Source organism: Sinohyriopsis cumingii, chromosome 10 (genome assembly GCF_028554795.1).
Source record: "Sinohyriopsis cumingii isolate HCF-2022 chromosome 10, ASM2855479v2, whole genome shotgun sequence".
Taxonomy (NCBI): domain Eukaryota; kingdom Metazoa; phylum Mollusca; class Bivalvia; order Unionida; family Unionidae; genus Sinohyriopsis; species Sinohyriopsis cumingii.
The window spans coordinates 100652762-100668363 of NC_142970.1; the positions used below are offsets into that span (position 1 = coordinate 100652762).

Sequence of the window (15602 nt, forward strand, 5' to 3'; positions counted from 1 at the left end):
CACAAGTGTTTTAGTGGCATAAGCTGAAAGACTAACTGGTACATCAGCACATTAATGACTAGTGCCAAAGCAAAAGTATTAAAATGCATTGGCTGGAGACATAAAACAGCAGCCAACCCTGGCTGGCTGTGTGAGATTCAAACCCACACAAAAATAGCTGCATATCTAGCATGCTAATCACCAAGGCATCACAATGGAAGAAAGAAATAAAATATAAATAGTAAATATTTCTTATCATTGCAAGAATGTGCATCTAAAAATGCAAGTTAAACCTTGCAAATATTGATCATTTTGTAGGATATGAAAAAACAACCGTCTGGGAATCTTTGAAAACATGTTTTATATGGTAATGTTAATTACATTAAAAAACATCCATGCTTTCAAGGAGATGACACATTTAAATTATTAGCAATGACAAAATAAAATGTCCAAATTAATCAGCATGCTAAATAGCAATAAACAATCATAAATTTTGACAATTTGTTCTACCAAGCAGCAGTCAATTGCCTGTGGCAAAGTCACGCAAAATAATGCACATAATATATACTATCTAAAAAAGGCAAAATAAATGAGTCTGTCTCATCTTAAGTAAGTTTTTAACACCTTCAATTTGTCATGAAGAATGGTACAGAATTCTAACTGAGAAGAAACACATAAACATCAGTCTTGGTGAAAGATTGTTTCAAACTCACTGAATTACTTGGGGTCCAAAACAATTCACTTAAGAAAAGTTGGTATGTATAAATTATACAGGCCAGAAAGTTCATGTACCGTAGTTTTAAAAAAATCAGGAACCAGACAAAGACATTAAATTTCAAAGGATACAAATTTTAATTAGACATCAAATTTCAACAGGATATGAATTTTAATTACATGTCAAATTTCAGTAGGATACAAAATTTTAATTAGATGACAAATAATGATGTCATGTGACATGTACCATACTTCTTCAAGACAATTCTACACCCATCCCCTATAGTGACAAACTTTTAGCAAATTTTTTATATGAAAGTTTTTCTTTCTTTTTCTTTTCCTCAATGGATCAGATTAAATATATTTTTTAAAAACTGGGTTTATCAGTTGACAAATACTGGAAGCATTATTTTTCTGACTCCTTTCAGACAACTAATGGCAAATGGAAATAATATTTTTTAAGAAATATATTCATAAAGCACAAAAATATAAACAAATTACATAAAAGTATGCAAATGAATTACATTAGTGGTTAAAAAGTCCAAGACTGTCACTTAAGAAAAAGTTCTGCATAACAGAATACAAAATGATTGTGATTACTGCAATTGTTTAACACTAGTACATGAAACAATAAGGTGTCTCCTATAAAAAAAAAGTGGGAAACTCAATATTTGGATTGTGTGGTTAATGTAAAAAAAATCCATTCTATTTCATTTACTGACCAAATGATCACAAATTGTACATTTTAGAGACAAATATGATTCAAATAATTTTTTAAAACTAATCTGTAATTTTAAAATCAAATATATTATGACCATAAAAATATCATAACAGTGTAGAATATCAAAACACTATGAGTATCTTATACTGAGGTTAAGGATATTGAAACAGTGTAGCATGTTATGAGTGAGGTTGAAAACAAGACACTGTCATAACAGTGTATCATGTAAATGAGATTAAAAACAAGACACTGTCATAACAGTGTATCATGTAAATGAGATTAAAAACAAGACACTCTCCTAACAGTGTATCATGTAAATGAGATTAAAAACAAGACACTGTCATAACAGTGTATCATGTAAATGAGATTAAAAACAAGACACTGTCATAACAATGTATCATGTAAATGAGATTAAAAACAAGACACTGTCATAACAGTGTATCATGTAAATGAGATTAAAAACAAGACACTGTCATAACAGTGTATCATGTAAATGAGATAAAGGAGACCAGAAACCAATGGAAATATAGAATAATAATAAAAGTACTATAGCAGAAAACCTTATTCTGAAGTATCATCTGCGACCGTAATGCCAATATTTAAATATTGGCTTATCTTCTAGGAGCTGAATTTCCGTGACCTCGTATGCAAAATTTCCGCACCTATTCGGTTACTTTCGGGATGTGACATCATAGTAGCGACTCCAGCAGCCCAAGTGGGAGTTGCCAGAGTAAAAGACAATACCGTTTTGCGTTGCTTACAGGTGTAATAGAACATTAAGAAAAGCCTGTTGACATAAAAAAAAATCTTTTCCGGAAGATAAAGGCATAATGAAAGAATGGGTACATTAGTACAAACGAGTCGATTTCAAAGCAACACCATACAGCACTATGTGCTCATTACATTTCTCAAAGGAATGTTACGAGAGGGATCATGAAAAGATAGCAGCTCAAAGATATGCAAATGCTAGGCCTAGACTGAAAGTTGGCACTGTTCCAGACATACCTTTGGACATTTTAAATCCTGGGAAAAGTGTTAAATATGTGAGTTATGAAAACAGGCAGAAGGACGAGTAAGTGACCACAAAATGCAACAATCAACCCACATCTTTTATCTAAAAACAGCAGCACTAAAAGCAAATCTGAAAGCCCGACACCCTGGGCCCCTTCTGGTTTTAGTTCCGGCCCATCCTGTATTCAAAGTGAGGTGCCCGTCAGGCTTGTCGAAACAAAAATTGTTTGCCTGAGGAAACTTTGATTGCGCTGGTGAAATGAGTAAATGTATTTTCAAGATGTTGACATACAGGCCTTAACACGGCACAATCTAAATCAAATCACCACTGTCCAAGGTGAAATTTAGATTTGATTTTAATCAAATGGTAACTTTGCTAAAAATAAGATTCTAAACCGGTCGTGTTTCAAGAAAACACAATTTTCAGTAATTTTATAAAAATGAAAAATTTTTAAAAAATGCATTGTATACATGTAGTATGCATAAACTGTAATCTGTAAAAATTGGAACTGATATAAAACTATTCCTTGGGCAGTTTAAAAAGCAGCGATTAAAAAAAAAGAGGTCAAAGTTTCACATTAACTATCTGACAATAGAACGGGGGGGGGACTACTGACCCCCCCCTTTGCCCCAATGTGCGACAGCCCATTTGATGTGCCTTTTCTCCCTGTGATACGCCTTATTATTCCCCCATGACAAGCCCCTTTTGCATATTCAGGTCAGTTCTTTCTAAATTGCAAAATAGCCAAAGTTTTGATTTAAGTACACAAACGATAAAGCCGGTGTGACTAATGAACATAATCCTTATCCTTGCATTGATCTTGTGAAAAGGACTGCCCTTCAGACATACTTCAAAGAAACCGTGTTCGACAGTGTGTGGATGCGTAAGCACCAGCAATTGATTACCAAATAAACGATGCCTATTTTGTTGTTACTTACGATGCCATGGACTTAATTTTAACAGTTCAAATCTGCAGTCACAAGTTACTGTACTTGTGGCAACTGTTTTTCTCACGTTTTATGCTCCACCTTATTTCCTTAGGTTTAAATCTTAATGCATGTAACACTGTTTGCTGAATAAAATATTTTTTCAGAATTAGTTCTTTGGGCCACATATACTGCATGGTATATTTTGTTTTATTCCTTGTATTTTTATCATGATAATTAAACTTCTCATATACGGTAGAGGAATGTCAGGTGTTAACTGGCCGAATTTCTTTGGCGGAAATGGAGATGCGATTTTGTTTGCAGAGAAAATTTCAAAGTGATCATTCATTTAAGCTAATTGGTGACAATTTTATTCTTTTAATTTTTTTTAATACTATAGTACTGTTGTAGTTGTTTAAAAAATCTGAAATTTACCTGAATAATGTTTAATCTTCACGTTCTATTTATTGAAGAAGAAAAAATGAAAAAAAAACTGTTGTATGATATTAATTATTTTGTCCAGTGCTGGTTTAGATGTGTGTGCGTGTGATTTGAATTTTTAACATAGCCTTAACAATTTTTCAGTCATATCGTTACGATGTCTGCAGTGTGGCAGTTTAGACTGTGGATTGCATACGTTATATTTAAAAATGGTTTGGGGTTGGGTTTTTTTCTTCTGACAAATGAAAATTGACAGACATAATGTAATAATCGGGACTTTGCTGCGCAAAATTGAGAGATATTACGAGATCGGGAGGTAGATGAGGAAATACCCCCAAAATCGGGAGGTTTTTCTCCCGGCTTGAGAGTTGACAGGTATGAACTGTCCGGGCTTGTGGAATTTCATTCAGGACTTTAGTTTATTTAAGTCACCAGCCCGGGGCCTGTGCCTAACAAATTTCTTTTAGCACTTACCAGTACAATACATAAACTATTATATCAGATTGCAGATCCAACTTTTGAATGTGCAACCCAAATGTAGTCTCCTGTCTGCCTCGCTCGCCAATGTTTATGTTTGTATTCGAGGACTGGCTAGTATACCGTCACGGTACCATGTGATCTGTCGTCTCATCAAAACTCGGAAAAACTCGGCAATTTACGGAATTGTGGTATCTTCCATGCAATATAATCACTACCCGCTTACGATATTTAATTTATAAGCATTGCAGTCGAATTAAAATCTGAAGAGAATTACATACGTAAAAGGAAAATTTTGATTTCTAGTCTTCTTTAAAAACAAAGCAGTTTCATAACAGTGTATCATGTAAAGGAGATTAAAAACAAGACACTGTCCTAAAAGTATCATGTGAATGAGATTAAAAACAAGACACTGTCATAACAGTGTATCATGTAAATGAGATTAAAAACAAGACAGTGTCCTAACAATGTATCATGTAAATGAGATTAAAAACAAGACACTGTCATAACAGTGTATCATGTAAATGAGATTAAAAACAAGACCTGTCATAACAGTGTATCATGTAAATGAGATTAAAAACAAGACACTGTCATAACAGTGTATCATGTAAATGAGATTAAAAACAAGACACTGTCATAACAGTGTATCATGTAAATGAGATTAAAAACAAAGCAGTGGCATAACAATGTAGCATGTTGTAAGTGAGACCATTTAATACTGAGGTACAGAATACGAGAAACAAACTGTCACAAAAGTGTGTGTGTGTGTGTGTTTGTGTCTCATGTCAGCACAATCGTTACAATATTGCACCAATTTAAAGTTACCAAATATCAAATGGTAAAAACTGTAAAAACTCTTAAGAGGTAAAGCCTCCGAAGCAAATTTAATATGCAGTCCAAAAATATGAAAGAAAATTATGGCAAAATGTCTTTAAAGGATATATAAAGTAAAAAATAAAGGTGAAAAAGCACAAATCATTTTTCCTCCCCACATTCAAAAAGTGTCAATATAGTGTAGCATATTGTAAAATGAGACCCTTTAATAGTTAGGTACAGAATATGAGAAACAAGCTCTGTCACAAAAGAGTGTGTGTGTGTGATCACAATCCTTGCAATAAAGCACCACTTTAAAGTTATTTACCAAAAATTAAACTGTAAGAATTGTAAAAACTTTATAGAGATAAACCCTTCCAAGCAAACGTAAATCTATAGTCCTAAAATATAAAAGATAGTAATGTCAGAAATTCTGTAAAAGATATATAAAATAAAACAAACAAAAAAATTAAAAAGCAGAAATCTTTAATGTACAGACTCAGATTGTTTTATATAAAGCCCATTCTGTCAATTAAGGAAACAATAGTGTGTGTGTGTGTGTGTGTGTGTGTGTGTGTGCATGTGTGTATGTGTGATTAGGATTTTCCATGTAGCTTTAACAATTGTTGAGTCATATTGCTACAATGTCTGTAGTGTGGCAGTTTATATGATGTCTAACACTGGGGCATCATGCCGCAGACATGCAGCATCATGTCCCACCCAGTCACATTATCCTGACAGTCCTAACACATACCTCTTAACACCATATTTATAAGTCTTTAGCATGGCTCTGCCAGGGTTCAGGGCTAAACAACTGTTCACAAGAAGTAAATGTAGTCCTTCTGCAGTTCTCTTTAATGTCATCTAACCTTTGCATATCCAATATATTTACTGGCAATTAATTTTCATAGAAATGATGGTTTGCTCCTTATTTATAAACTAATAATGTGCTCATGGAAACAAAATGTTCCAAGACAATGGCTTCAAAATCTTATCTAAACTTGAATTTTAACCATATACATGGATGAGGAAAATCCTAAGATATGTACCATATCAATGGTGGGTCCTATACAATTCAGAGTTTATTTCACATTTGCCAGAAAATGTGGGTCACAACAGCCCAATTTTAAATTTAATCTTTCTCTTTTCATGGCAAATTAAGGAAGAGAATATAGATAAATAGCAAGTGCATACAACTTGTCAACAAGCATGCATACCACTGAAATGACAAAACCAAAATATAACAAGGTTTAGATCAAAATATGAACTGGTCACATACCTCATCTGCAGGCACAGTATTGAAAAATAATATTTTTACTTTTGTCAGTCAGAACAGGTTTTAGGTTTATAGATAACTTTTAATTTAATTTTGCAATATAATTAAAGCATGTTACAAGAATTATATCTCATGCATATGTTTAAGAATTCAATCTAACAATGAAATTGCCTTGCTACATTTGCATAAATTGTATGTACATAAACATTTTGTGGCTTACGGAAATTTAAAGTCTGTGACACTCAGATTAGCCCATTACAAAATAGAAAGGAAACAAAGTTTAACATCGAGGTTCATGCTGTTAAAGTACTATTCATAATTCAACGTAAGATGGCTTAATGTTTCCAAAGATTCCAACACAACAAGTTGGTTTCAACTTTCCAAAGACTTGTAGCTCAAGTGTCTGATAGTCTGAGCTAATACAATGAAACCTGTTTCAGCATACACCTCTATATAAAGAATATGTGTTCATAAAGGACAATCAAAACGAATACTAATTTTTGAGGATTTAAGCTGATCAGTTGGCTCAGTTTGAGTTGTCTCCCTTGACATATAAATATTTGACCTAGAATGGTGACTTGCTCTATATTTTGTTCACAATGTTAGGAAGACCATTTAAATTTGTTATGATCATTAGTAATACAAACAATATTTGGTAAAAGATGGATGCTATGAAATGGCAAAAAGTGCTAGAAATCCCTTAAAACTAACATTTATTAATCCCTTTACTTAATGTTATTTTTTTCCATTCCACAACTACCATATATATGCTCGCTTATAAGTCAAACTGCTAACAACAAAGATCCTGATCTGCAGGTGCATTTGTTCTACTGATTAATATTAACAAACTGTATGGAACCAGATCTGCCAACACATTATATGACAGCAGCTCTGGATCTGTGCAGCTTGCAGCTGGACTAGACTTATAAGTGAGCATATATGGTTCGTAAGTACACCTGTCCCAAATAGAAACAAGTTGAAGACCTCTGTTTTTGTCTTTCAGACAAGTCACATTGCAAATGAAGTACATGTGATCCCAGATATTCAGTCCATAATTATTTGCAACTACTGTATATTGACAAATTTTGGAAATGGTATGTCGGTGGAATGGTTAAACATAAACTAGTGAACTATCTAATGGCATGCATTCAACAGCTGTTAGATAATGTGAGGATTGCACTGATGAACAGATCGATCTCTACTTTTGAGTCACCCATGGGATGGGAACAATTTTGGTTGTGAAAAAGGGAGTGACTGGCTGTTTAAAGATGTGTGTGTATGTATATGCACACACGCAAACACACACACACACACACACACATACACACACACACAGGTCTCTTAAGATCACAGAACAAGTAGTTCTTGAATGAAGGGGGGGGGTTGTACCTAAGTATTAAATATTCAATTTAAATTTGGAGTTGTCCCATTAAAAGTGGTGGTTTTTAGCCCTTCTTCAACAGTAAATGCAATGATGAGATGGCAACATGAAAACCTTGCCTGCTTAGTAGAGAGTTGTATTAATCTGACAAGGGCAATGTGTATGGTAACAGCTGTTATCAGATTAAAGAGACAGCAGTCCTGGAAAATCTCCATGATTTCAGCATCACTTACCGGTAACCCTGGTTCTCCTTGTAGACCTGGTAGTCCATCTTTCCCTGATGGTCCAATCAAGGAGGAAATGTCCCCAGACCAGTCCTTTCCTGGCAATCCTGTCAGGATGAAGACAATTTTACATTCAGCGAAATGGAAGACTTAAACGTACAAGCCAATCTACTTGATTAGCTCTTTGCTGCACTCAAACATGTCATTGCTATTCAGGTTTCTTCATATTAAAGATAAATTATTTCTGTATCTAGTACACAATGTATTTATGTACTTAGTAACTTATGAGCCCTCATTTCTTAATTTGAAAATATTTCTATGAATCAATTTTTAGAATGATCATTAAGGCATAAAAGGTTGGGAATTGTTTACATCAGTCGCTGTTGGTGACAGGTACCCTTGATGAAATGCCAATGCTGATAAGAGAAAATTGTAATTTCTAAACAAGATGTTTGTTCATAAACATAAATCCCACTAACAACAGGTGCATGTTTAGCAGGGCTGACAATATACAGACTGGTATCAAAGTAGAATTCAAGAGGCAATCTAGCATAAACATTAAGTCAGAGGCTTTATACAGTCTGGTATCAAGACACAATTCAAGAGGTAATCTAGCATAAAAATTAAGTCAGAGACTTTATACAGTCTGGTATCAAGACACAATTCAAGAGGTAATCTAGCATAAAAATTAAGTCATAGACTTTATACAGTCTGGTATCAAGACACAATTCAAGAGGTAATCTAGCATAAAAATTAAGTCATAGACTTTATACAGTCTGGTATCAAGACACAATTCAAGAGGCAATCTAGCATAAAAATTAAGTCAGAGACTTTATACAGTCTGGTATCAAGACACAATTCAAGAGGTAATCTAGCATAAAAATTAAGTCAGAGACTTTATACAGTCTGGTATCAAGACACAATTCAAGAGGTAATCTAGCATAAAAATTAAGTCATAGACTTTATACAGTCTGGTATCAAGACACAATTCAAGAGGTAATCTAGCATAAAAATTAAGTCATAGACTTTATACAGTCTGGTATCAAGACACAATTCAAGAGGCAATCTAGCATAAAAATTAAGTCAGAGACTTTATACAGTCTGGTATCAAGACACAATGCAAGAGGTAATCTAGCATAAAAATTAAGTCAGAGACTTTATACAGTCTGGTATCAAGACACAATTCAAGAGGCAATCTAGCATAAAAATTAAGTCAGAGACTTTATACAGTCTGGTATCAAGACACAATTCAAGAGGTAATCTAGCATAAAAATTAAGTCAGAGAGTTTATACAGTCTGGTATCAAGACACAATTCAAGAGGTAATCTAGCATAAAAATTAAGTCATAGACTTTATACAGTCTGGTATCAAGACACAATTCAAGAGGTAATCTAGCATAAAAATTAAGTCAGAGACTTTATACAGTCTGGTATCAAGACACAATTCAAGAGGCAATCTAGCATAAAAATTAAGTCAGAGACTTTATACAGTCTGGTATCAAGACACAATTCAAGAGGTAATCTAGCATAAAAATTAAGTCAGAGACTTTATACAGTCTGGTATCAAGACACAATTCAAGAGGTAATCTAGCATAAAAATTAAGTCATAGACTTTATACAGTCTGGTATCAAGACACAATTCAAGAGGTAATCTAGCATAAAAATTAAGTCAGAGACTTTATACAGTCTGGTATCAAGACACAATTCAAGAGGTAATCTAGCATAAAAATTAAGTCAGAGACTTTATACAGTCTGGTATCAAGACACAATTCAAGAGGTAATCTAGCATAAAAATTAAGTCAGAGAGTTTATACAGTCTGGTATCAAGACACAATTCAAGAGGTAATCCAGCATAAAAATTAAGTCATAGACTTTATACAGTCTGGTATCAAGACACAATTCAAGAGGTAATCTAGCATAAAAATTAAGTCATAGACTTTATACAGTCTGGATGAGTTACTCTCCTTCAGATGCATCCATTTACCAGCACACAGATACTAAATATTTCAAGAACATTACAGATAGCCTGCATATGACTCTTAATAGCTTTCATGATTATCTCCCTTGAGAAACTGTCCTCGACCATATGGTTCAGCCTTCATGAGAAATCAACTGCACAAAATGAGGTAAAGAAAAATTCAATACTTTTGATTGATCTACATGTCTAGACAAGTATCTGGTCTGATCTGATCTCTTCTGAAACTGAATAGCAAAATCTGTAAGTGGAATTTGGCATCTAAACTGAATACAAAATGGCAACCTCCACCGCCAAAGTGTTTTAAACACTTGCAACGAGTACATAAACTGTGTGCCAATATCTAAAATTGATTTACTGCATTAGATTATTAACATAACACATATTTACCATACCAACTTGTGAATTACAGGAGTCAACTAAAGCAAATATAACAATACAAGATGCAAAACAGGTGTCAAAACATTGCAAATAGCATTGGTACATGTACCAATATAATATCTATTCTGCCTTCTTCTGCATTCCTCTTCCGAAGGATACATGTCCAATCGTATCTTTTAAAAGTGTAAATCAAACTGGTTGGAGAATACTGTAATTTCTGTATGTACAATTCATTCCCCAATTAACAAAAGTACAGAATAAGATCCATCAGTGAGCAGTGTACCACAGATCAGTGTGCATTGTTTATTCTATTCATAATTTCAACCATTGTGTTATCATGCATGCCCCAATTCTTTTGCTGCAAGGATTTATCAGACTCAGAAAACCAATATTCACCAAGGCCTATGGCCAAGAACAATATTTCCCAAAGCCACATGTTCAGGTGAATATTCACCAAGGACATGGGCCAAGAACAATATTCACCAAAGCCACATGCTGGGGTGAATATTCACCAAGGACATAGGCCAAGAACAATATTCACCAAAGCCATATGCTAAAAAAAATATTCACCAAGGACATAGGCCAAGAACAATATTAACCATAGCCATATGCTGAGGTGAATATTCACGAAGGACATAGGCCAAGAACAATATTCACCAAAGCCATATGCTGAGGTGAATATTCACCAAGGACATAGGCCAAGAACAATATTCACCAAAGCCACATGCTGAGGTGAATATTCACCAAGGACATAGTACAGGAACAATATTCCCCAAAGCCATATGCTGAGGTGAATATTCAACAAGGACATAGGCCAAGAACAATATTCCCCAAAGCCACATGATGAGGTGAATATTCACCAAGGACATAGGCCAAGAACAATATTCATCAAAGCGATATGCTGAGGTGAATATTCATCAAGGACATAGTACAGCAACAATATTCCCCAAAGCCACATGATGAGGTGAATATTCACCAAGGACATAGGCCAAGAACAATATTCACCAAAGCCACATGCTGAGGTGAATATTTACCAAGGACATAGCACAGGAACAATATTCACCAAAGCACTTGGACCACAACAATAAAGGCCACAGGCCAAGAACAATATTCACTAAATCCACAGGTTGAGGTGAATATTCACCACTGATACAGGCCAAAGTGAATGTATTTTTCTAGAGTTGATAAACCCTTGTAACAGCCAAAATCAAAAGATAGTAATTAGTTTTATATGACCTTTAAGTTTTAAAGTATTTTGTCTTTATTAACTAGACAGCACCCTTGTAATTTTTTTTATAATAAACACACAAAATGCTAAACAGAAAAAGTGCAATGAAAATTGTTTTTTTCTTCTTTCCAATAGGTAATTTACTTACATAAATGTAATTGATCAATAGCACCAAAAGTTATAAACACTGAACATTCTGGGAAACAAACAGCTTCACACCTCCCTCCCAAAACTGAGGGGAAAAAAATTAATTTTCCTTCCCTCACCCAAACTGCAACAGCAGTTTTTGAGTACTATTTAAAGCACATTATGAACAGATAATGGAGAGAAAAAGAGAAATATTTTTGGAAAAACTAATGGAAAATACATTTTGTCATTAATTAGTAACATATTATGCACACTTAAGCAGAAATTATATGATCTGGCTATGTTCAACTGCAACAAGATGTCTGCTGATCCACTGGAATCTTAAAGCATCCATGAGTGTGCAGTTGAGGGGCTATTATAATAATTCAACAAAGGTGTCTGTTTAACCAATCAGAAAATAGTAAACTCTGAAGTCAAATAACAAAGCATTTTCATTCAATGACCTAATAATATGGGAATTACTGTTATTCATGCCACATATAGTACTATGGAAGGGTGAGACATGGTTGCAGAAAACCTTGTTCTGGGCAAGAAAATCTAACAGAAATTGAACGGCGTGCATAACATTTTGTTATACTCTCACCTGGAACTCCAGCTTCACCGCGCTCTCCCTGTGGTCCAATCTCACCACGATCTCCCTTGTCCCCTTTGGGTCCCATGGGTCCAGGGAGTCCAGGGGGACCCTGTGGTCCGGGTTCACCTATTTTTTCATCCCCAGATCCAAAAAACTCCCCATCTGGGAAGCCCGGATTGATCACAGAAGGACTTGGTCCAACTGGTCCAGGAGGCCCTGGTGGCCCAGGAGGGCCAGGGGGGCCAGCAGGTCCAACAGGCCCTATTTCAGGTTCACGATAAATCACCTCTCCTGGCTCACCCTGAAATTATATAATAGACTACATTACCCGAGGTAGGGCTACCACTGCTAAATAAATGTCACTGCTTTTTCTAAACTGATTACTTCTCATCAACATAAATAGGTTGCCACAATCTAGTTCCCAGCATTCAATTATGTATCCTCCAAAGTTAGCCAAACTCAAAGTTCTTTAAACTAATCAATATCCTGTCCTCAGGCTTGCATTATGAAACTGATCACTATGCATGTGAGCCAGTACAACAGATACATGAGGCAGCTGCAGACTGCCATAAACCAATCTTGCAATTAGAACGACAAAGCACATAATTATATAATCTTTCTCTCAAATATATTCATCTTCTGTTCTAAACCAAACTGTAGAGGAAAACTTTGAACTTACATAAAATTACATATACTTGGAGTTGTATAGTTTAAAACTGAATCATATAATTTATATTTTTTCTTATGCATTTCAAAACCTTTAATAAAGAGACCTTCAGAACGGAAAATAAATCTTGTATTGCCAGTCTGGTTGAAGTTACATTGTTTCTATAAAAAAAAAAAGAACAGTAACTTAATGGCTTTCATCCTTGACCTAAATGGTTAGAGTGTCCACCTCAGATGTAAGAGGTCACTGGTTTGAACCCCAGCAGCGTCATACCAAGGACTTATAATCATGTCTTAACAGCTACCTAGCTAGGCGCTCAGCATTAATAGGTCAGTGTTAGGATTGGTCAGCCTGGAGTCAGGATAATGTGACTAGGTGAGACATGATGCTACATGTCTGCGGCATGATGCCCCAGTGTTAGGCATCACTATAAACTGCCACAATACAGACATCGTAGTGATATGAATAAAACTGTAAAAGCTCCATTAAAAAACCAAATCACACAAACCCTCTTAATTCAAAGACCTGCGATGCCTTTAAAGTTGTTTAATATGTGTATACTGGCAACACTAGTCCCATTATGTATCGGATATACAAGGTTTTCATCTTCAATTTTACATATCGGCACTCTCAAATGCTTTCCTAGCAATACTGGGAAACTTTGAACCAAGTGAAAATCTTAAATGGAATAGTGATTATTATTCTGGTCCATTATTTTCTACCTGAATAAAATGACTAGATTAAGTACTAGCATCTGTAGAAGGCTGTAAAGTTTGCAGTATAATAATAATAATAATAAAATAATATTAATAATAATAATAATAAAACTATTTATTTTACAAAGGTAACACAGGTACTACAAACACTTAACACCCATGTATAGTATAGTGCTTGTACTGTTGGATATTGTGGGTAAGATTAAAGTACAATAGGGTGAGCTTGTAAGCACTATGTACCCTGTAAAGTATAAAATGGTGAGCTTGTAAGCCCTATGTACCCTGTAAAGTACAGTAGGGTGAGCTTCTAAGTCCTATGTACCCTGTAAAGTACAGTAGGGTGAGCTTGTAATCCCTATGTACCCTGTAAAGTACAGTAGGGTGAGCTTGTAAGCACTATGTACCCTGTAAAGTATAAAATGGTGAGCTTGTAAGCCCTATGTACCCTGTAAAGTACAGTAGGGTGAGCTTGTAAGTCCTATGTACCCTGTAAAGTACAGTAGGGTGATTTGCTATGTTATATCATGGTCTATATTTGCAGTTGGACTGGACTCACACGAGTATATATTCTTGTATACTGTCACATGACTTTGTATACTGTTTCATCATGATAAACCTGATGTGAGGACTGGTACTACATGCACTTGACAGCACACAACAGGTGCATGTCAACATCCAAAATGTCGAACATTTAATGGATCACAACATGCAAACATTTACATACAAATTCAAGAGATGGTTATATAATAGTCTGGTTATGTACAATTTGCTGTGTGAGAAAGTACATCACTGCAACAAAAAGAGAACAGGACTCTTCCATATATTTCGGAAAAGTGAAACATGCATGTACCTATGTTAATTCATTTCAATGAAAAACTTATTCATGCCCATAATTTAACTGTTAGTACTTACCTTAGCTCCTGATGTACCAGGCAGTCCTGGAATTCCTGGGGTGCCTGGATCTCCTCTCTCTCCTTTTTGTCCCTTTTCTATCTCAGGAAGTGGGGGCATGTCAGGTGGGACCCCTGGAAGGCCTGGTGGGCCTGGTGGGCCAACTACTGACAGACCAGGCAGACCCTGAAAGTAACCAATATTATCAATGTTATCCCTTGAGTTGGAGATGCTATGATAGCCTCTATTTTTCCAAATATTTGTCCTTTACAGCATCAACTAAACTGCCGAGTGGAAATTCACCACGTTGTAGGCATGCTGACCCTGTGGTAACCTGAGTGTCACCTTTGGCTCCCACCAATGGAGACCCTGAGAGGATGTCAAAAAAAAATATTTTAAAAAATTGCATTATAATGACATTTTCAAACATTTTCCGACCAAACATTAATATTTATAGCCACACCAGGGAGATGCACCACATATGTTTTTAGTTTGCCTCTGGGTCATTGTCAGGGATTAGGGGTGGTGGTGTAGGTTGTGGTGTGAGTACTTGGAGGGGTGGGAAATAAAAATGATGTGGATTTGTGATGGCACACCATTGCAAGTGCTCCAATTACTATGATTATTGTTATGATGATGACTATTATTATTATTATTATTATTATTATTATTATTATGATTGTTATTATTATCATTAATATTATATTAAAAATGGAATTCAACCCCTCTGGTGGCCTAGTGGTTACAGCATCCACCTCAGATGAATGAGGTTATGGGTTCGATCCCCAGCTGAGTCATACCAAAGACTTATTAAAATGGTACTAATAGCTGCATCACTTGGCATTCAGCATTAAGAGGTTAGTGTTAGGACTGATCAGCTTGGTGTCAGGATAATGTGACTGGGTGGGACATGACGCTACATGTTAGTGGCATGATGTCCCATTGCTAGAGATCACAATAAACTGCCACATTGCAGACATCGTAGCAATATGACTGAAAAATGGTTAAAGCCACGTTAAAAATCCAAATCACACACACAAAAATGGAATTCATTATAGCT

The 15602-nt window shown here is 35.2% G+C and overlaps 1 protein-coding gene across 8 annotated transcripts in view; it reads right to left on the reverse strand.

The window, feature by feature from the left end:
* Positions 1 to 15602, reverse strand: part of LOC149790726 (uncharacterized) — a 239247-nt gene that overhangs the window by 76855 nt on the left and 146790 nt on the right. For all 8 annotated transcript variants that reach the window (XM_089972776.1, XM_089972780.1, XM_089972775.1 and 5 more), the window contains 3 exons: positions 14564 to 14728; positions 12278 to 12569; positions 7974 to 8071 (listed from right to left, as the gene is read on the reverse strand). In XM_089972776.1, the coding sequence (XP_089828902.1) occupies positions 7974 to 8071; positions 12278 to 12569; positions 14564 to 14728 (555 nt within the window). The remainder of the gene's footprint in view (positions 1 to 7973; positions 8072 to 12277; positions 12570 to 14563; positions 14729 to 15602) is intronic.